The sequence below is a fragment of the Peromyscus eremicus genome, chromosome 10, assembly GCF_949786415.1.
Source record: "Peromyscus eremicus chromosome 10, PerEre_H2_v1, whole genome shotgun sequence".
Lineage (NCBI taxonomy): Eukaryota > Metazoa > Chordata > Mammalia > Rodentia > Cricetidae > Peromyscus > Peromyscus eremicus.
In genome coordinates this window covers 92,755,539-92,778,687 of record NC_081426.1, presented here as the reverse complement: position 1 = coordinate 92,778,687, position 23,149 = coordinate 92,755,539, and the positions used below count along the sequence as shown (strand labels likewise).

The 23,149-nt window shown below is 41.8% G+C and overlaps 1 protein-coding gene across 1 annotated transcript; it reads right to left on the bottom strand.

The window, feature by feature from the left end:
- Positions 1–760: 760 nt before the first annotated feature.
- LOC131920847 (guanylate-binding protein 6-like) lies at positions 761–22,361 on the bottom strand. Its single transcript, XM_059275309.1, has 10 exons — positions 22,156–22,361; positions 20,602–20,729; positions 12,422–12,531; positions 12,023–12,219; positions 7,518–7,763; positions 6,444–6,724; positions 5,565–5,771; positions 4,613–4,715; positions 2,756–2,949; positions 761–1,893 (listed from the first exon to the last, which is right to left on the bottom strand). Exons 1-10 carry the CDS (start codon positions 22,340–22,342, stop codon positions 1,684–1,686), a joined length of 1,863 nt encoding a protein of 620 aa, XP_059131292.1. The 5' UTR covers positions 22,343–22,361; the 3' UTR covers positions 761–1,683.
- Positions 22,362–23,149: the final 788 nt, after the last annotated feature.

Here is a 23,149-nt window from a genome sequence, read left to right as displayed (position 1 = left end):
ATTATTTTAAACATGTATATGTGTCAGGGATATGTGATGGGAGTACTGGTGCCCTTGGGGGCCAGGAAAGGAAGTCAGATCCCCTGGAGCTGGAATTACAGGGATTTGTGAGACACCCCATGTGGATGTTGTGAACCGAGCTTCTCTGGAAGAGCAGTGTGCATTCTTGACCACTGAGCCATCTCTGAGATGTCCACCTCTCACTTTCTCCATGAATCCTTTAAACTCTATACTATCATTTCTCTTTGAATACAATTTCCCTCTTACTTTGCAAATATATAAATATAATATAAAATGGCACACATAAATTATATTGACTGCCTGTGAAAGTAATATTTTGATATGTTGGGTTAGATAAGATGTATTATTTAAATTATTTTTTTAAAGCCACAAAGAAAAAACAGCATTAAGATGCCAACATTATACTTCTTGGCACTCAGGTCCTCATCTTAGCTGTCTTCTAAAAGCTTCTGCCATTTCTAAAAACAGAAGTTTCATCATATAATAGTGAATTTTAACTTACTGCTCTTTTAAAATGTAAACACATTGTTTTCCCAGAATTCTTCATGAAACCTATAAACTGAGTACATAATGACATGCATGTGCCCATCAACATCTAATTCCAACTTGCTCTCCCCAGAGGAAGCCAAAGGATCAGATTTCTCATGAATCTTCCAGAAGGCACTTCATTTGTACTCCTGTGCATTTGCATGGTATAGTAGCATTTTTTAATAATAAGCACACTATTATATGGTGTTTTCACTTTATTTTATAAGGAATCTTTAAGCTCAATTTACATTAGTATACAGAAAGCTTGACTGACATTTGTTTCTTGACTATATAGTAATCTAGGATCCAGACATATTAAAATTAGTTATCAATCTGATTCAACGATGTTTAAGTAGTTTCCTAATGTATCACCATTATGACAATATCAATGTCTTTTCTTCTTGTTGTGACAAAACACCCCAACAAAAGCAAGATAAGAAAGAAATGGTTTGTTCTGGTTCATGGTTCCAGATGATACATTGAGCATGTTGGAGAAGGCATGCTGAAAGAAGTGGAGGCTGGCTGATCACATGGCATCCACAGTGAGGAAGCCACAAGTGGTGGACGTTAGTGCCCAGCTTTCTCTCACCTTTTAACTAGGTCCCCAGTCCACAGGAACAGTGGTGCCCACACTTCAGGTGGGTTCCCTACCATAGTCACTTGAGATGATCCCCCACAAACTAACCCAGTTGAGATGGTCCTCATAGGGTACAGAGGAGATTGTGATCCCCCACAAGCTAACCTAGTGGAGATGGTCCTCATAGGGTGCAGAAGAGCTTGTGATCTCCCACAAACTAACCTAGCTGAGAGAGTCTTCACAGGATGCAGAAGAGCTTGTCCCCTGGATGATTCTATATCCAGTCAAGTTGACCAACAGTAACTGTCACCATATATAATGACTAATTACATAGCTTACATATGAATGGTTTAAAAAAATTTGTTCCCTAAAAGCAAACATTGTCTGTGCAAACATGTATACATATGTTCTGTCTACTGTGGTGCAGGCATAGATGTCCTCTAATAAGCACTTTTTATGTTTAAATTTGCTGAATGAAAATGAAAACACGAAGCTTCAAAACAAAAAGACAAAGTAGATATTCACAATCTATCATTACATCAGAAGAAGAGTGAATTCTATTTAAATAGTGAAGCAATGCCTCTTACAGCCTCTGTAATCAATAAAGCAGGAGCACTAATCACTGTAGCAAATCCTCCTAGAATTTTGTCCAAAATGGAACCACTGTTTTTTTTCATATCCTCGACGTTATGTCTCAATCGCTGTATTTCTCCATTCATTTCCTCAGCTTTCTTCTTAAATCCTTCTTCAAGCAAAGCCTTCTGATTCTAAAACAGTGAACATGAGAGAGAGGTAAACAGTGTAAAATCCCAACACTGTACGAGTTACAGTTTCAAGCCTTTAGCAAGTGGTCCTTAGTGTGGCCCTACATGAGTTCCCTTACCATGAAGATGACCCACTGAGTTAGGCCTACACATTGTGAGGGAGGATAGTTGACACTTCACATGATCTATCATGTCTGTTTGGGCTGTCATGCTAGCACAGGTGTGAAGACATTGCTACACTCACGCCCACTGAAGTGACACTGGTCAGGGTGTGCAGAGCTCAAACCACTGAGATGGTTTAGCAACGACATCACGCAGACAGTGGCAACCTATCAGTTGTTTTAGAAATCTGTTACCATTTTGCTTGCAGCTGAGCAATGAGAGAATCACTCCAATGCCATGTGCTGCTCCAAGCATGCTGTCCACCCTGGTGACAGCTACAGAACCTGCAGAAGCTGCTGATTCCCTGTGCTTTTCAGTCTGGACATTTCTTTCATTTTTATGTCTGAACAGATCATCCTCCAATGGGTGTGTGTGTGTGTGTGTGTGTGTGTGTGTGTGTGTGTGTGTGTGTGTGAGTTGCCTGATAATCTGGGCCTGGATAACCCAGACCCATTGTTGGTCTCATTAAACTGCCTAGTTGAGGATTTTTTTCAGTGAGTCCTCATGAGTTCCTTTTTAAATAACCTGAATCAGTAAATCAAACTATTACAGTAATTAAAACCCTAAAGGAGCAACTGAAAACCTGAGAGGAGGGGAACCTCCTTAACAACAATACATTTTGGTGGTGTTTCCTCTCATAACCTGGCTACAAACTCTGTCCTGCTACCCAGGGTATGAGGACCAGGGCGATCAGGAGACCCACCTGCAGCTGCTTCTCCAGCATCGTCTTGTGGTCTTTGATGAGCTGCTCTCTCTCCTGCACCAGCTTCGTTCTCAGTTGCTCTAGGTTTTCCTTGTGACTTCTCTCCTGAGCCTCCATCAGTTGCTGCTGCTCCTTCTGCTTTTGTCTTAGCAGCTCCTGTTCCTTCTCAGCCGCCTCCTTCTGGGCCCGCTCCTCTGTCCCAGGAAGATTCAGGGAGGGAAGAAAGGGATGGGGATTCAGGATGGTCGGGGAAGAAAGTAATGGGGATTCAGGATGGTCAGGGAAGAAAGTGTTGGAGATTCAGGATGGATGGAGGAAGAAAGGGATGGGAATTCAGGATGGTCGGGGAAGAAAGTAATGGGGATTCAGGATGGTCAGGGAAGAAAGGGATGGGGATTCAGGATGGTCGGGGAAGAAAGTGATGGGGATTCAAGATGGATGGGAGAAGAAAGTGATGGAGATTCAGGATGGTGGGGAGAAGAAAGTGATGGAGATTCAGGATGGATGGAGGGAAGAAAGTGATGGAGATTCAGGATGGTCGGGGAAAAAAGTGATGGGGATTCAGGATGGATGGGGAAGTAAGTGATGGAGATTCAGGATGGTTTGGAGAAGAAAGTGATGGAGTGTGGCAAGCCACAGGAATATATTATAGCAATTTAGTTGTATATTAAAGCTATATTTTGACTAGCCAAGGGTCTGTCAAAAGGCAAGCCATTTATTATGAATATTTGGTGATATCTAGCTTTTAATATTTTAGCTGTCTTCTACTACGAAATTCTTGCATGCCCAAATATTTCCAGACCTGCTGAACTTCTAGGTAATTAACTCCCCTCTGAGTCTAGGAGACAAGCTGGCTAGAGAAGCATAGCTTTGCTTCTTGTGCAAATGAAGCTCAGATCATTCCCCTGCCTCCAGGCCTAGTGGCTCTCCAGAGAAATTGAGAATAAAAGAGGTTTTTAAAAAGAAATTGAGAATAAAAGAGGTTTTTAAATATCAAGGTGGAAGGTAGAGCAACATTCCTGAGGAGGCAGAAAACCATGTGGCCAGGGAATTAAAGGACAGGCATTTTCTGTAGAGGTGGATAGAACAGCATGGCCAGAGTGAAGAGAGGAAGATAGAGGTTTTGTAGACGGTAAGGCAGAACTCTTATAGAGTCCATCAGTACCAGGAGTCGAGAGTAGTGGAGATGGAGAATGAGGAAACAGAGGATGAAGGTGAGGCTGGAAGCATAAGAACTTAGTCATTAGCAGGACTATGAGAGGGAACCGGATGGAACTGAAGCTCTGTACACAGGATTTCAGACCAGAGAAATAAATTAGATGGATAAAGAGCTTGGTGTATCTAGATTTATTCTTTTCCTGAATGCTTGATGGAGCTATAGCTGTATTGATAGAATTTTGTCCTAGAGGAATAAAGTTAACAGATATAAGAACATAGTGTACGTAGATTTTTTTTCCCCTTAGATATCCTATGCTGGTCGTAGGGGTCCTGGGAATTCAATAATAGAGATTCATGATGGGTCGTGGGAAGAAAGTAATGGAGATTCAGGGTGGATGGATGAAGAAAGTGAGGGGCCAGGAAAAACATCTACATTCCAGAGCCCAGAGAGCAATTCAAATCTGAAAGGAAGCCACAGACTCCACACTGGTCCATGCCATGGAGAGAGTATGTCTAGGGTGATGGAGGAGCCCCTGCCCATCTGGCTGAAACACAGACCAGACTTCCTGTTGTTCTCAGAGTGAGCATCCACAGAAGGATAGAAAGCTGCTAATCTGGGGATGGGCTTACTGGGGCTTCTATCAGGAAGCCTTGTGGGAATCTGATCCCTCCCAAAAGCCAAGAGACATGCTGCTGTACCTGCAATGGCCTTCTCCCCAGCAGTGAGGGCTGTATCTGCCTGCAGGATGGAACTTTCAATGATGGCCTGTGACTGCAGAAAGCTCTGGAAGACTTCACTTGCCTGCAGGACCAAGAAGGAACACAGAACCTCGATAAGTCCTGGGAGAGTACCTGTGTGGGTGAACACAATCTCCACTGCGCCTCACTGTTAAAATGCTGTGGTGAAGCCTGCAGACTGCCCATGCTCCTCAGTGGCACTAGATACTTCCTGATCCACGGCTCCCCCAGTCATCCTCGCTAGTGCCACCTGCCTCCACCTGCTCCCAGATGCAGCCTGTCCACATCATGTGCAGATGTGCTCACTGCCACCTATGACACTTTCAAATAGTGTATCCCAATGTAAAATGCTGCATAATTGTGTGGGCTTCACTTCCTTCTGCTCTTGCTGGATGTGTTCATGGGCAAGTCACTTCACCTGCCTGGGCCTCGTGGTTCAGATGTGAAAACTGTCCGCAATAATGGTGGGCATCACCCAAAGCATTTTAGATAACTAAAGAAAGGTCTAAGGAAAGAACTCACCATGGTGTCATTGGTAATAACCAAGTAGTATGTTAGTTGTGTTGTTACATTTACTAGCTGCCCATAGGTAGACCATCCTGGCAGACTCACAAAATTACTTCTCAGAATTTGCATGTAAATATTTCCAAGAATTAATAGTAAATAGCAGCCATTTTGAGCCAAGCATGGTCCTGGTGATGGGCTTGAGAATAAAGCATTTGACTTTCATTGCAAAGGCCTGGTTTTGGTCACCAATTCCGATACGAAGCTGTGCCATGCTATCCTCATGGTGTTTTATTTCTCTAGAGCAGTGCTGTGTGCTCATGGTTTATGACACCACCTTTCCTCTGCTTTGAGCATAGGTGCTCCCTGCTCCTCACCTTCACCCCTCCTCATGCTCCCTGCTCCTCACCTTAACCCCTTTCCTAGGCACCTGCCAATAGTCACGTTCAACCTTTTCCCTCATTTCCATGTAGAGCCTGTGTCCTCCAGGAGCAGAAAACATTGAAATATTTTCCACCAAAGCCTTTGAAAGTCGACTCAGTTCTTCCTGGCAGTATTTATCTGATGCTTCTTCGTTCTTCAACATGGAAATCCTTTTCTTCTCATCTATTAATTCCTACAAAGGAAATGTACAGAAATCTGATGTGTTGAAGGAATAGAAGAGATAAAATTCCAAGAAACTTTGTAGAAGACTCAATCCATTTCCCAGGGGAAGGTATTCTAGTGTAAGAAGGCCACAAGTGAATGTGAAATGATAGATCCTGAAGAGGATGCTAAAAATCTGTGCAAGACCACAGTGAATGTTCCTGAAGCTCCTAGCCATCAAGACCTTCTGTAAAAGGATGGTTCTGCATCCCACAATCTCTGGTTACTTGTGAGTGTCACATCCTGTAATCTGTCTTCAATGACACAATGATATAACAAGGCACAACAGATGAACAGTGGCCTGCAGTAGGACTCTAGTGAGAAACTGTTTCGAAGGAACAGAAGAATATAGCTCTTCAGGGATGAACTACCAGTGTTCTGGGCAGGTTCGCAAGCCACAAACATTAACTGGGTGAAGGTCTTAGTACACTATATATTCATTATTCCAGCCATTAGAGATTTCTGGATAAAAAGCACCTGGAGTTTGGGGAGAAGACATGCAGTCTTTCACAATTCTATTCATTATGAACATACAGCATGCTTAGCTTTGAATGAGACATGCACCCATGGTTAATGAAGGTGCAGCAGCGCTACAGTCTTGAAGGGATCTCAGAGTTATGACAGTTAAGGACACAAACATTACCAGCAACATCTTCTGGAATTGCTGGTTTTCGTCCTTGAAGGAGTGCTCCATGAAGACAGCAATGGCTTCCTTCTCACAGGCTGTGTGCACACCCAGCAGCTCCTGGAGCGTGTCTGTGGGGAGCCTCAGTCGCTGGACCATTTGCTCACAGTAGTGGTCAGCTGCCTTCTGCACAGCTGCTGAGTTCTCACGCTGGGCCAGAGTTGTCACTGCATCATCCAGACAAGGCACAGCTCCACTGTTAATGGCATCCACGTAGGTCGTCACCAGAGTCCCCAGTCCTTCATGAGCCAGGAGTTTTAGGGGATAAATATGAAGTTATAAGTGAATGGGATCCAAGATTTTATGACTCCATTTCTGAATCTCTCACAGCTACACATGCACACACACACACACACACACACACACACATACCTCCTTCAGCAAGCCAACAATTTCTTTTTTGTATTGTCCCTTTGTTTTTGTGGTTTTCTAGTTCACAATGTTAAAAATTGATATCAATCTTCACCTAATAAATTCAGCTATCTATGAAAAATATAATTATGCATTTAAATCTTCAAAGGAAAATAGATTATATCAACAAGGAAAACAGATTGTATAACAAGGAAAAATATATCATATTATTTCTTTAAAGTATGGATTTGCATGGTTTAAACACTAGTATTTATGTTGAAACTATTAAAATTTCCAAATTACATTTCACATTGTTATTCTAAAGAATAATTAATATACAAGACATCCCCTATGAAAACAGAATATATCAGCTTTAGTGATTTGAACACTGATTTTATAGTTGATTAACTACCTTTTCACTAGTGATTTTATTATCAGTCGTGAATTTTATATAGGTATGTTACAGCAATAGATACTAGTGATGAAGTCTGCATTCCTAAAGAAGGATTTGTAATCTGTAATTAATTATAAAACATGTAGATTGTTCAGAGTAGAGACACAAGCACATTATCATTGTACAGATAATTTTTAAAAACATACAAATGCTAGTAAGTTCAGCATATACTGCTCTATACAGAAGTGTGTTTAAAAAAAAAAAAAAAAAAAAAAAAAACCACTCACGGTTCCCAGTGACCGTAATTCCCTCTCTGAGGGTCTTGATCTTTGCATAGGTGAAGACGTAAGAAACAAAAGCCCTTGTTTGTTCCTGGAACTTAGGATCCAGCTGGTCTTCTGAGATAGTCTCAATTTTTTGTAACAGTTCTTTGTCATCCGTTGGCCGGTCAAAGACAAAACATTTCCGTTTAGGAAAGAAATGTCGGATGCACTCCCTGGGCAAATTGGATGCTTGGACTCTGGGATTGTTGCCTAGTGTCGGGGGAAAGAGAAAGCAATGGGAATAGTCTTAGAGCAGAGAGCAAACGATGGAGGCTCTTGTCTATGTGAAGGGTTCTGCACTCACAGGTCTCTTTACCATAAACATGCAACACTTCTCTACATGTCAAAAGTATAGCAAGTTTGTACTTGGTAGAAGTCTGGTGAAATATTTCAGGAGACATTTGATTCCATTGGAAGAGCATATGGTTGAACATGAAATCCTGAACATGGCATCAAGTAGTTGTGTGTCCTGTTGACCGAACGGCAAAAGGCTGAATGTGATTTCTGGCCCAATCATTCCTTTGTAGTAAAGGAGCTGTGGCACCCAAAAGAAGAGCCACAAATAAAGGGTAATAGAGTGTTAGAAATAGCAACAGTAGCACTTCTAAGAATGATGCCATGGTTACTGAAGGAAAACTACTTTGATGCTGAAAGAATTCATTTTTTTGTGAATTCCAAATATGCACTCATTGAAAATAAGTGTTCTTCACAGCTGGAGAGGGAAGGTGGGACTCTGAACATATGGAGGATACGTGAGTCTAGAGATCTGATGTGCAACATTCAGACAGTACTTCAGGAAACTGCCATATTGGGGACTTTCTCCCTTTCTCTCATGTGGATATGTGTGGTGTATGTATGCATGTTTGCCTGTGTCTGGGCATATGTGTGTGAGAGTACACATGCATGTGTCTGCATGGGGAAGCCAGATGTTGTCTTTAGGAGTCCTCTTCAACCAGTCTCCATCTTTTCAATGAAGCAGGGTTTCTCACGTGAAACTGGAACTCTCCAGTACAGCCAGTTTGGCTAGCCAGCATGCTTCATCGCTATCCTGTGTCCTCAGCCTGTGCACTGGATTAGAGGTAGACTATCATACCCACCCAGTGTGGGGAGCCCATTTTCAGATTCCTAGTGGCTTTACCCAGCAGGTCCGCATAGAGGATGATTGGACCACGGGCCTGAGTGCAGGTGTTTGAGATGGTCTGCACTTGGCTGTGCTGGGGAAAGGTCTTTTGCTCCACCCCTTAGCATTTCTATACACTAGGGCAGAGACAACCAGGGCTGGTTGGAATAGGTTCCAGGCCCTCTCAAAGCTATCCTGTATTTTCCATCTGTTTATTTCCACACTCTAAATCCCTCTATCTAATATTTCCTACTACTCTCACTCAAGAAAACTCTGGGGAGCTGTGGGGTTGGGGGTAGCCGCCCCACCAACCTGCGTTTATGTAAGTTCTGGAGATGGTACCTCCAGTCCTCACACTTGGGTGACACGTGCTTTAAGCACCAAGTCATCTCCCCAGCTCATGTATTAGGAATTTTTATTGAACCAATTTTGACTGTACATTTCATGAAAATTACCAATATGAGATGTCTATCATCTCATATTGTACCATCCACTTCACTGGAGTAACCGCCCCAGTACCTACATGTGTTCTACCACATCCAGTTACAACATTCAAGTAGAACAATAAATGTTTTCTGAAAATTGCATACAGTACTGTCAACCTTTTTATCAAAAATTATGGAAGAGGATCTCGATGAGTTTGAAGCTACCATGGTCTCTATAGGGCATTCCAGGCAAGCAAAATCTATACTGTGAGATCTTGTCTCAAAAAAATCAAAAAGAAAATCAAACAAACAAATAAACCAAATTTGTGTAAAAGAAAGGAAGGAAGGAAGGAAGGAAGGAAGGAAGGAAGGAAGGAAGGAAGGAAGGAAGAAGGAAAAGAGGAAAGGAAAGCTGGGTGGTAGCATACACCTTTAATCCCAGTGCATGGAAGGCAAAGTCAGGAGAAACTGAATTCCAGGCTAGCCTAGACTGGGCTATATAGTGAATACCAGGCTGGCTAAGGGCTACATTGTGATATCTTGTTTAAAAATAAGCAATAATAGAAGATCATACTGAAGGACTCTGGCCAGTGTGGTGAGCATGGCTCTGGCAGGCCTTTCCCTTCCCCCATTCCCTCTGCTTTGCTAAAGACCTTCAGACTATATTCTTAAAGCTAGCCACCAAGGTCTATTCCCTATTTTGGCCATTTCCTCCTCCTGAATGACCAACTACCAAGGTCCAGCTATCAATGTATTGAAGCCCAACAATCAAAAGCCCCCTTTGGCTCACCTAATTAACATGCCCAATTAAAATTAAACACTTCATCCTAATATGGGGTTTCCCCTTTTACCTTTATAAACTCATTTGTCTATGGGTCATGTCTGTCTCCCCTCTATGCAGAAGTATCGAGGTTTTGGGAGGTCCAGGCCCTCAAAAGTCCCCTCCCAGGGCCTGGGAAGAATCTACAACCAGCTGGTAATCTAATCTTTGTTGATATTAAATTACTCTATGCACACAAAATTCTTTAGTTCATACACTTTATTCTTCTGAGTTAGTTCTCTCTCTGCATAGCTTCTTTTCTGCTCTCTCACTTGGCTCCTTTCTTGCCTGATCCTCTCTACACCTGTCTGCTGTTCTCTCTATGTGCTATCTTAATTCCTTCATCTTAGTTCTGCCCCATCTTGGTCTTTCTCATCTGTCTAGTTCGTTCCCATCTAGCTCCTCACCCGTCACCTTCTCCCTCATCTTCTTCTTCCCCATAGGGCTCTTCCTCATCTTCCATCTCATTCCTCTAGTTCTCTCTTCTAGCCCTTTAATCTAGTTCTCTTCTATCTAGTTCTTCCCCATCTCAGTTCATTACTCTCCAGTTCTTATCCATCTCCATTCTCTTTTTTCTTCTCTGCCCTTGCTCTGAAAATAAAACTGCCTTTTATGCCTTTGGCCTTTATTTCTCCAAGCTATCTCTGCTCCCGCAGTTTCTGGCAAGGCAGAAGTGTGCTTGGTCACTAGGCAACTTTCACTACAGCTAGATGTACCTGTAAGTAGGAACACTTTAGTTCTGAGTTAATTGTTAAGGGTGGATCTAAAACTAGAGATAAGACTTTGGAAAGGAGAAAGTTAAGCTTAACTAGCACATCCACCAGGCCTTCTCAAACAGATAGTCTGGATGCTTAAGTCTGTTCTTAGAGAGTACAGAGGTATCTCTAATAAGATACTTTCGTATATCCGGGGATGGTCCTGTCCAGATGCTGCTAATGATGATAATTACAGAAAGGTCTGAAATTATGGATTCTGGCTGCATTACTACACAAAAGATTATCTAAAAATTCCTTTAGTAGTGGGGAAATAGTGCCCAATAAATAATGGAAAGGCTACAATAGCACATGAGAAATTCATAGCAGGAAATGGCTAATAATCAAAAGCCAATATCACCAAGACTCCTTGAGCCTTAGTTTGACCTCTGGAAGGCCCTTGGCTTCTTCCAGGTATTAGCTTGTCATAATCAGCTGAAATCCTACTAGTTCATATTGTTGCAGCTTGTGGCAGAGAGGCAGTCCTGTGTCCTCTGGAACAAGTGTCCCTTCCCCTCTCCCTTGTTCCTTTCCCCTTCTCACTCATCCTCTATCTCCTGTCTTTGTCTCTTATTCCTGCCCTTTGTCTCTCTGGGACAAATAAATCTCCTTTGTGCTGAGAACTTGGTCTTGGGGTGTCCTGGGCTGGATACTTTTCTTTTCAGATGTAACTTTAGGACTGTGAGTACTGATTTCACAGGCTGCTTGCCCACCTACTATGTTCTTAATATTTTCAGACAGCAAAGACAGAAAAATGAAAGCAGTGAGCAAATCAGAACTGCCATTCCTCACAAGCTTCACACTTGGGATAATAATGTCCATACAAATAGTTTATAGACAGTTAATATCACTGATCCTGATACTGTAGCATGAATAAAAATAAACTGTTGTGATGAATTATGATGGATACTGAGAAGGTATAGACTGAAAAGACACATCTGTCAGTTTACTTAGAACACAGCTGTTTTGCTGACAACATAACCAACCCATCATTAAAAAGACCTATGTTCCTCTTTGTGAGTAATAATTATGTTGCCAACTATTTCTTAAAGGAAGGCAGACACAAAAACAGGCAATACAAATGTCTGGACTTGGAGACATTTAGAAACGTTATACTCCATATGCTAAAGTACAACTGTAAAGAACTTGGCTTTAAATAATTTTGCTGTGCTCTAGGCTCTTCTTTTCTCAACAGAAATTAAACACCAGTTCCCAGGCATTATCAGCCAATGACCTATCAGAGTTCATGCAGATCTCCATCCCACTGCAAATACCAAAGGACCCCACAGAGGATGGGAGCAGCTCAGCAGATCCCAGCCCTTCCCAGCTCCCCACCCCAGCATTCCCTGTACCTGGGATCAGCTTCAGTGCATTCTCCAGGTACTGATCCTCCGTGATGTCTTCTCCATTTAACTTCAGCTGCAGCATGAAATCTCGAACAGTCCAGATGAAGTCTGGAAAGAAACTCACAAACTCTGAAGAATTCTTTATTCCATCAGGATTTGGGGAAGACTTTGCCCTGATCAGCTCGGTGAGTTCTGTGACATAACTGGCACTCGGTTAAGAAAAAGTGAATTTATACACACATTCTCATGATTCTCTTATTAAAAATAAACCACAACAAATGCTCTTTTCTTCCCCAGGTCTCCTCTGCCCCACCAAAAGCCACACAGTGACAGGGCAGGTCAGTGCCTCCATATGCATTCCAGAGCACTCAATGAAACATGGTGGTTCAGGTCCTGCAAGGATACTGCAGCTGCTCCAGGGCCTGGTGGTTGATGGTGCTCATGCTGTTGTAGACGAAGGTGCTGCTCAGAAGCACAGCTAGGGCGAAGATCCACGAGTCATTCTTCGGGTCACCCTGGAAGACACATGAGGGCAGAGGGCTGAGGAGAGGACTCCTCAGGCATCTATCTGGACTGGCCCTGTGGCCTTGTTATCCCAGGAACTCTGAAGGCCAAAGCAGGGGCAGCAAGAGTGCTTTTTCTGCCTAGAGGAAGAATCCAAGTTCGGCCTGAGAAACTTAGTGAACCCGTATCGCTCTGCACAGAACAGAGCTCTAAGTGGAGCAAGGACCTTCGTGTAAAAATAAGACAAACTGAATCGCATAGAAGAGAGGGTAAAAAATAGGCTTGAAGTCATTTGCTCAGGAAAAGACTTTCTGACAGGAAGAAGATCCCATAGACTCTAAGAACAATTAATAAATGGGACCTCATGAATAGGAAAAAGTCTGTAACAGTTGCACATCTGCCAGAATGTCAGTATTCAGAATATATAAAGAACTAAAAACAAAAACAAAAACTGAACATCAAGAAAACAGATAGCCTGATTAAAAATTTGGAACCAAACAGAGAGCTCTCAAACAGTGAAACACAAAAGGCTAAGAAACACCTAAGAAGAAGGTTCAACTTTCTCAGCCACCAGGGAACTGCAAATTAAAACTGCTTTCTGATTTCGTCCTACAATAGTCAGAATGGCCAAGGGCAATAGAACAAACAATAGCACATGCCTTTAAGTGCTGGTACACATATGATCTCACATGACAGCCTGCACAAGGCCTGCACAGGTTCAGAGTAGACAAGGTCCCTGCCGAGAAGAGAAACAGACAAAGTCCTAACAGAACATTAGTTTTAAAAATACGATTGTTGCTTCACAGATGGCTTCAAAGTACTTACAAATATGCCAATGACATTCTTTATAACGAAAAATCCTAAAATTCGCGTGGAGTCATAAAATACCCTCTTTAACCAGATTCATCTTAAGCAAGAACAGCCGCACACATACTGATTTAAAACAATTACTGGGCTATAGTAATCAGAACAGTACGGTTTATTCAAAAACCTTTCCAAAGTGCTGTTAACAGATACCATAAGAAGAGAAAAGGAGGTGACAATGGTATAACACGAATCTTAAAAGGTCTTATTAATTAAAAAACTCAGAGCCAGATATTGGGATGAATGCTGAAAGATCAGAGAGCTAGAACAAGCCAGCTACAAGTTCTTACCTCTACGAAATCCTCAGCCTCAAGAGCGTGGGTTCCTGTTTCCTCACCCCCTATATACCTTTCTGTGTCCTGTCATCTTACTTCCTGGGATTAAAGGTGTGTGTTCTTCCCAAACAAAGAAATTATCTCAAGTGTTGGGATAAAGGTGTGTGCCACCATACCTGGCTCTGTTCCCAATATGGCCTTGAACTCAAAGAGGAAATGCTGAGAGATGTCTTTCTGTATGTTGTGAATGTATGTTGTCCCTATTGGTTAATAAATAAGCTGCTTTGGCCTATGGCAAGGCAGCTTAGAGGTAGGCAGGAGAGAAGAGAGACAGAAAAGAGAAAGGCGGAGTCCAGGAAGACATGAGCCAGCTACCCAATGAGCAACATATAATGGGATGCAGGTAAAGCCATGAAACATGTGGCAAAACATAGATAAATAGAAATGGGTTAAATTATAAGAGCTTGCTGTTGAGAAGCTTGAGCCATAGGCCATCCAGTTTATAAATAATATAAGCCTCTGTGTGTTTACTTGGGACTAAACAGCTGCAGACTGTAGGGCCAGGCAAGACTGGAGAAAACTTCCAGATACGTTTGGCTGCCCAATGCGTTGGCTTGACTTTCTACCTAAAATTTGAAAGAACTTAAAAAGAAGTTCTAAAATTGAGCTAAGAACAGCTTTCTACTTCATATCTTATATGGGCTGAGATATAGAGACACCAAGGTACAGAGACACCAGATTTTTGTCCTCCAAATAATAGGATTAAGGGTATGTGCCATCACTGTCTGGACTCTGTCTAATCTAGTGGCTGGCTCAGTCCTCTGATCCCCAGATAAGTTTTATTGGGGTGCACAATATATAACCACACAATGGACAGTGTCAGTCTCAGAATATCATGGTGAATCCCATTAATTTATATAATTAACCTGTGTCAATGAGTATCCTTAAAGTATAATAATAACAAAACAAGTATATAAACAAATGGGACAGAGTAAGAGGCTCAGAAATAATTCCATGAATTAACTATCAATTGATCATTGTCAAGAACACACAAAGCAGGAAAACGGTGTCTTCAAGAAATAGTGCTGGGGAAACAGGGCATCCACATGCGGAAAAGTAGAATTAGATCCTATGCACACTATACACAAAAGTCAGCTGAAATAGATATAGAGTCAAGGGCAAAGATGTGAAAATGGATATAGCAATCCCACCAGTGTGCATGTGCAAAGGCAATCAGACCAGCATAGGAATAATGCAGTACTCAACTGCCAAGGCAGGTGCTCAAGCTGGAGTCATGAATGGACAAAGAAAACACGCTGTACATTTGCAATGGCCTCTGATACAGACATACAAAAAAAGAAATCCTGTGATATAAACATGTAGATGAACATGACAAGCATCTAGGAAAGTGGAATGACCAGGCATAGAAAGACAAATGCCACAAAGATCCCATGCACATACAAATCTTAAAAAGTTGAATGGAAATAGCAAAATGCTGGTTACCAGAGTCTGGAGGAGGGGATACTTCAGAAGAGATTGGACAAAATTCATGGACTTTCAGTTACAAAAGAAATGAACAGAAAGCATAAAACCATGAGAAGAAAAATTAGTTTCTAAACATGAATCTAGACAATGGAATTTTTAGCTATGACACAAAAAGTACAGGAAACAAAAATCAAAATTAGACAAGTAGGGTGGAATCCAACTAAAAAGCTCCTTGCCAGAAGAAGAAATAACCAAGAAAAAATACAAAACAGAATGGGAGATCAATGTTTGCAAACTACATGTTTTCTAGGAAATATTCAAAATAGATAAAAAATCATGCAACTCAACAGAAAGACAAATTCAATATGCGATTGAATATGAGAAAGAACTTAAATATGCATCTCTAAAAGAAAATCACACAAGTAGCTAATAAGTTGATGAACAGATAGTGAACATCACTGATCTTTAGGGAACTAGAAGTCAAAATTGAATGGAGTATAATCACACATCTTAGGGTGACTATCAGTAAAAATACAGAAGTCAATGAGGTTTGAAGAAAGTAGAGGAAAAAATGGACTGTGTGCTATTGGATAAGACACAAATTGTATAACACTCTGGAGCGCATTAGAGTGTTTCCTAAATTAATAAAAATAGAAGCTCTGTATGATCCAGAGATCTCATTTCTATGCATAAGGAATGGTTAATCTATATTGTTGACTTGAAGGAACTTTAAATCACCATGGAAACAAATCTCTGGGCATTTCTATGAGCTGTTATCTAGATTACATTGCCTGGGAGACTTGTCCTAAAGATGAGTGGTACTGCTCCATTGGCTGGGTCTCAAGTTGAAGGAAAAGGAGGAAGAGAACTGAACACAGGACTTCAATCCTCTGCTTCACAGTTGTAGATAGATGTGACCAACTGCCTCATCTTCCTGCCTCTTGCCTTGATGGTCTGTTTCCCCTGGAGCTGTCAGAACAAACGCTTTCTCCTCTAAGTCAGATTTTGTTTTTTGTTTTTGTCTGTTTGTTTTTGTCAGTTATTTGGTTACAGAAAGTAGATAAGACAGTGCAAATCCAAGGGAGTGAGAACAATCCTCAAGAGCCAGGCTCATCTGTGTTTCTTGTAACATTATTCAGAATAGTCAAAATGTTGAATGGATATAAATGCTTCTCGGTGACCGAGTGGGTAAAGACGAGGTGGAACACGAAGACAGCATTTAAAAAGGAAAGAAAGCCTGTCATTGGAAACAGTATGTTACAAAGACTCTTGGGGTCCTGCCCCTCAATACCCTTTTCCCACAGTCTGTGGAAGAATCTAACAACCAGCTGAGGAATCTAATCTTAATGAATCTATGTACTTGAAACTCTTTGGTCAATATACTTATTCTTCTGAATCAATTCTCTCTATATATAGCTTTTATTCCACTCTCTTACCTAGCTCCTTTCTTGCTGATTTCTCTCTACATTTTTCTCCTGTGCTTTCTAAATTCTATCTTAATTCTCCCATCTAGTTCTACCCCATCTAGTTCATCCCCAGCTAGAGCTTCCTCATCTAGTTCTTCCCCATCTAGTTCATCCCCATCTAGTTCCTCCTCATCCTCCATCTCATTCTTCTAGTCCTCTCTTCTAGTTTCCCTCTAGTCTCTGAGACTTACAGTTATATACCCATATAAAGCAGCAATCCTCTGACCAAGGCAATGTCACACAGGCTTGAATTCTTACAGGTTCAAACAGAGGTGATAAGATCCACCCAAAGAGCAGTAATTGTCAGATATCCTTTGCAACCCAAAAGGGAAGTGACTAATGGGAAATAGAATCAAGTAAAGGCTGAATTCAGTTAATAGATCTGAAAAGGGGGACACATGTACTTAAACTATATTCTTAGAAGTGGTTAGGTAAAATATTAGAATTCCATAAGTCACTGCCTTTATTTCTTGGAGCAGTATCTCTCTCAGCTTAACTCAGCTGCCCATTTTCTGGAAGGGCTGGGAATTGTAGGTAGGTAACTAGGCAACCTGTGTCACAGCTTGATTTACCTGGTATGTAAAAGCCCTTTTGTTCTGAGTTAATTGGAAGTCTAGAGATAACACTTAGAAGAAAGAAGATTAAGCTTAATTAGCCCATCCACCAAGCCTTCTCTAACAGATAGTCTGGATGCTTATCTGTCTGAAGTCAGTCCTTAGAAAGTCTGGGAAGTATCTCAGATAAGATACTTTTGTCCAGAGAAGGTCCTGGCCAAATGTTGCTAATGATAATAATTACAGAAAGGTTTGAAGTTGGGGGTCTGGCTGTGTGACTGCTGTTAGCACAGTTGGGAAATGTTATCCAAAGACCTTAATTGTGTAGGGGAAACTGTTTCTAATGAATCATCAAACACACTGTTCTAAGAATGGAAGAGCTACAATAGTACACAAGAAATTCATTGCAGGAAATGGTTAATATTCAAAAGCCAATATCACCAAGACTCCTTAAGACTTGGTTTTATCCTCTGAAAGAGTTCTTAACTCTTCCAGGTAATAGCTTTTACCATAGTCAGCTGAATTCCTACTTCATATTTCTGCTGCTCATAGCAAGTATGTATAAACCTTAGAAAGGTGTGCTAAATGACACAATCCAAATACAGAAATGCAGTGTTACTAATGCCTCTCCAGAGTGAAATGGAAAACATGGGAATTTAGACACTGCTCTCATATGTCTAAGGGAAGGAATAAAGGATGAATCAGCTGGCAAGGTGATGCAGAGTGGAAAGGCTCTTACTGTGCAAGCCCAACAGTTTATTTCAATGTCTGGACCCCAGTGAAGGTAGAAGGAGTTGTAGCATGTGCACACACACACACACACACACACACACACACATACACACACGGATGCACACCATGTACTACATAACATCTCACATACAACAATAATTATTTTTAGATCACTCAACTCACTTATTTAAGAAAGCCAAATTCATCTTAATTAGTTACTGTGGGACAAACATGTACCTTCACTGAACGTACAGAGTCAGCTGTCTTAAGAACTTCCAGAATGCCCTGTGGACAGTTTCACCATTAAGAAAAATGTGATAAGTTTCACCATAAAAGAAGAAATGTGAACCCAAGGGATTGGATCCACAGCTCAGTGGTAAGAACACTTGCTGCTCTTCCAGAGGGCCTCAGTTTGGTTCCCAACATCCACATCAGGCTGCATCTCACTTTCTGTAACTCTAACACCAGGGAATCCAAGGCCTCTAAACACCAAGAATGTCTGTACTCACATGCATATACCACAGGTAGACACACATACTACACACAATAAAAACATATCTTTTAAAAATGTAAACCTAACTCCTTAACCTCATTTCCAAAATGTATCCTTGGTATCTCAGAAGACAAGTCAGAAGTCATTCCTAATCCACTGAGATGGGCTGATGTCACCCACCTTCTCATCAAAGCATCCTTCCACCTAACAGTTCCTAGTATAATCTCATCCACCTTCTCATCAAGGCATCCTTCCACCTAACAGTTCCTAGTATAATCTCATCCACCTTCTCATCAAGGCATCCTTCCACCTACCTGTGCCTAGTATGATGTCACCCACCTTCTCATCAAAGCATCCTTCCACCTAACAGTTCCTAGTATAATCTCATCCACCTTCTCATCAAGGCATCCTTCTACCTACCTGTGCCTAGTATAATCTCACCCACCTTCTCATCAAAGCATCCTTCCACCTAACAGCTCCTAGTATGATGTCATCCACCTTCGTATCAAAGCAGCATCCACCTAATTGCTCCTAGTAGAAGTAGCACTGTGGTGCCTGGGTCACCTTTCAAAATGGAAGACCTTGTTCATCTAGCTGTGGGAGTGCTGATGGGTAACAGCTCTCAAATGCCAGCACTTTGAATGACAAAGGTTTCCAGAGCTGACTTCCAGTGATGGGTAGGCAGGAGAGATGAAGATTCAGTACCCTTGACCCAACAAAGGCTAGCTCAAAAGTTTCCATCCCAGCTTTCCTGGAGTTCAGAGGTCAGAGGCTGCTCCGTGACAGCTCTTCTTCCTCTTTCCATCCTGCTTCTTTCCAGTTACTGGACTACATCAGAGTACACACAGGTAGGATCCTCAGTGAAACTAGGAGGGTTCTTGAAAGGGAAAATCTTTATTTTATTCACTAATATCTAACTACTATGCCTAGGAATTTAACTGCTAGGTAAACTTTTATTGGATTGAATCAAATCATTCACCCAAATGGCAAGAAATAAAAACATGTTTTGCCTAATATAATACACTGACCACTGGGCAGTGATGGTGCATGCCTTTAATCCCAGCACTCAGGAGGCAGAGGCAGGCAGATCTCTATGAATCCTAGACTAGCCTGGTCTACAGAGCAAGTTCTAGGACAGGCTCCAAAGCTACACAGAGAAACCCTGTCTCAAAAAACAAACAAAAAAGAAAACCAAAAAAATCTGACATTATTTAAGTGTGAAATCTAAAGAGATCAGTGTCATCTCACCTGCTGCCCTTCAGTTGTAGAACTATTAGATCTATTCATGAATAGATCAATCCGTTAGATAACAAGTCATAAGGGTCAGCCTTGCTGCAAGCCGCAGGAAAACGTAATGGAATCCAGCTATTATCACAAAAGCTACTACTTGGAAAGGTCAAGGACTTTTCCGAAGGTCAGGCCATGGCTTAAGAAGTCTTGGTGATATTTTAGCTTTTGTATATGTATTAGCCCATTCCTACAATGAAATACCTATCAAGCATCCAAGGCCAAACGATCTCCTGAATTAAGGTAAATTAAGCTCAGACCCTCCTTTCTTATACAGCCTTAGTGGTATTTATACTAACATTATAGACTCATAACATTTACTTAATCACCTCTAGGCATGTAGTTTGAGCACATAAATTCCCTTTAACCAATTTTAGCTCTTAGTTGACCTCCTCCTTTACCACTCCCCTTTTGGGTTGTAAAAGAAAACCTGATGGTCTCTGCCTGAGGAAAACTCTCGTCTGCATTTAGGGCCCTGTAAGAATTCAAGCCTGGTGACCTTGCTATTGTATGGTTATATAACTGCAAACTTCAGAGACTTAGGAGGATTTTGACTGGAGAACTAGAAGAATGAGATGGAAGATGAGGAAGAGCCAGATGGGTAAGAATGAGATGAGAAAGACCAAGATGGGGCAGAACTAAGATGGGAGAATTAAGACAGAACTTAGAGGGGACGGCAGATAAAAGTAGAAGGAAATCAGGCAAGAAAGGAGCTAGGCATGAGAACAGAACAGATGCTGTGTAGATAGAATTTTATCCCTGAAGAATAAAGTAGAAGAAAATAAGAGTTCAGTGTACTTAGATTCTCCCCCAAACCCCCAAAAAATAATTCAAACCAATTGTAGCTTCTCCTCTGAACTCCTGGGAAGAAGATTATTAAGGCTGGACCATAATAATTTTCAAGACAGCCTAAGCCTCAGCCTACCTTTTCCACGTCCCCCAGGCCTTCGGTGTCCAGGAGGACCAGGGTGTGCTTTGGCTTGGTGGGATGTGGCACACACCACATCCAGATGCCCTTGGTCTCAGACTGCACCGTGGAGCCCAGAGGGAAGCCTGAAGGAAGAGGTGAGGAGTCAGGGTCGGTATGTGAACATCTTGCACAGATAGGCTGGATGGAGGATAAGGTAGGCAGAGGAGTGATACTGGAAGTTGTAACTCCATCCCCAATCCCTTCCTCAGCCTCTGTCTCCCACACAGCTGCCTCTGTGATCTCACTATGGTCCCTGGATCGATGAACCCAGTGACTGGAGTGGAATCTCAGAAACTGTTGAGAGAAGCACGTCCCCATTAAGTCCTTCCCCCGGGTGTTTTGGACACAGCCATGAAAAGGTGAAGAAGAGGACAGTGCCCACGAGAAGCAGATGTGAACAGCAGAACTGGCAGTGCTGTGAATCTCAGCACTCAAAACGGAGCTTCATCTTTCCTCAAAAGTGTCTTAGTTTATAGCTGTCTATTTCAAGCTAGAGGGGACATTTAACCTGAGAAGGAGGCCACCCAGGGCTCCAAATGCAAACAAAGAGGCGTCCAGGAATCAGAAAACACGGAGCTCCCGGGTAGCTGCAGTGAGAGTGTGTTGAGCCAGCCACTGTTGTAGGCAGGAGACAGAGGCAGGAGAATTGCCGTTAGTCTGAGACCAGCTGGGACTACATAGCTAGAACCAGGCCAACCAACAAGATTGCCTAAAAAAAAAAACCACTTTTCACGAATTGTGGGAAATGGTTTCCAAGTCAGAGACATGCAAGAAGGAAAAAAAAAAAAAAAAAACCTAGAAAAAGGAAATTGTTATAATAGTTTTTGTGTTCAAAGTTATTAAAGAAAAGCGGCAAAAACAAAAGCATAGCTATAAAAGGATATAAAGTCCTTTTTAAAGTTTTTTTGGTATTTATTCATTTCTAAATAAATAATTTTTAAGATTTCCTTATTTCATTTTTTGAACATCATCAGATTTTGCCTGCACGTATGTAAGTGCACCGTGTGCATGCCTGGTGCCCATAAAAGCCAAATAAAAGCATCACATCCTCTAGAGCTGGAGTTAGAATTTTGAGTCACCACGTGGGTGCTGGGAACCAAATCCTGTCTAAGAGCAGCAAGTGCTCTTAACCACTAGACCATCTATCCAGCCCTACCCAAAATTTTTGAAGTCTTAAGTAGTCAAAGACCTTTCTATCCTGATGGAAATATTTTATTGAGAAAGGAAACCTGCTGTATGAGACCAGAGACTGACACACAGAATCCCAATCCTTAGGGCATCAGAGAGGCCCTGTTTACAGGCCTCCTAGGACAGATTTTCCTCAGTGGAATGGAAGAAAAGAATGCAGGAACCGACTATTGTGGAGCAGTAATTAGTCATGTGCATTAGCATGAGAGGATGGTTTTGCTGACAGGAGTTTGGCTTTCCTTTGTTCTAACTGGGAATAAGAATTAAGATAACATGACAAAGACAGTCAAACCTTTGGCTGGTACCCAGCATGCTTCTCACCGTGATTCTGTCCTGCCAGACGGTTCATCAGGTAGGACTTCCCTGTTCGATACAATCCAACAATGGCCACGACTACCACTGGCTGCGAAATCGTGTCCAGGATCTCGATGGCTTTCTGGTTCACAGACAGCTGCTCCTTGAAGTTTTCCACCAGACAAATGGGAGCCATCATTTCTGGTCTGGCCATAGTCACGTGCCAAGCTAGAAGAATCTGCAAGAAGAATACAAAGTTAGTCTCCGCCTCAGTGTTACTCCAGCCCTAGATGGCTTCAGACTGATGACATTTGTACATTTCTATTGGCTGTGAATAGACACGGAGAACATTCTCCTCTTTCTCCATCATTCTTCCAAAGTTCTCAAGAAGCTTTTGGTATGACACGGGCTGCCATCATCTATAAAGTTTTACTTCAGTGTGATAAAACCTGAACAGCGGTTACCTTCATTAAGGTCCTACAATATGCTAAGCCTTGTAATGAATGCCTTTAGCATGTGACCTCCCACAATCTGTAAGTACCTACTAGTTATGGATTGCTGCACACTGCCAATGACATAAGTCAGTTTCCAAAACCTTAAGTACCCAGCAAAATGGCAGGCCAGTGGGTTCTAAGCCCTTGTTTCCTCTGTGAATAGATTTAAAGTGGCTGAAAATGCATAGGAGCTTTGAAATGCAGCCATGAATTACACAAACACTGAGATGTCCAAGTGAATAAACAGTGTGAATTACATGTGTATTTACTTGACTTTTCACTGCCTAGCGCTACCCCCAACCAGACACAGATCCCGTCTGCAGGAAGCAAAGCAGGCCTTAATTGCAACAGGCTAACCCGGGCTAACCTGGTCTCTGTTTTCCCTAACTTGGATTTCAAGCAGAGATTATTTCTTGAATATGATACCAAAATCTCAACATGAGTGAATAAATAGATAAAATCCACTTTGTAAAATTAAGGACTTTTGTGCATAAAAGGTTTTATAAAAAGAGTATAGAAAGGCAACC

Excerpts from the sequence above, each read along its gene's own strand:
- LOC131920847 (XM_059275309.1), bottom strand. The coding sequence starts at position 22,342 with ATGGCCAGACCAGAAATGATGGCTCCCATTTGTCTGGTGGAAAACTTC. Across the intron at positions 12,220-12,421 it reads CAGGCCCTGGAGCAGCTGCA|TTATGTCACAGAACTCACCG; the intron begins GTATCCTTGCAG and ends ACCGAGTGCCAG. Across the intron at positions 4,716-5,564 it reads TGCCTAGGAAAGGGGTTAAG|GCAAGTGAAGTCTTCCAGAG; the intron begins GTGAGGAGCAGG and ends TTGGTCCTGCAG.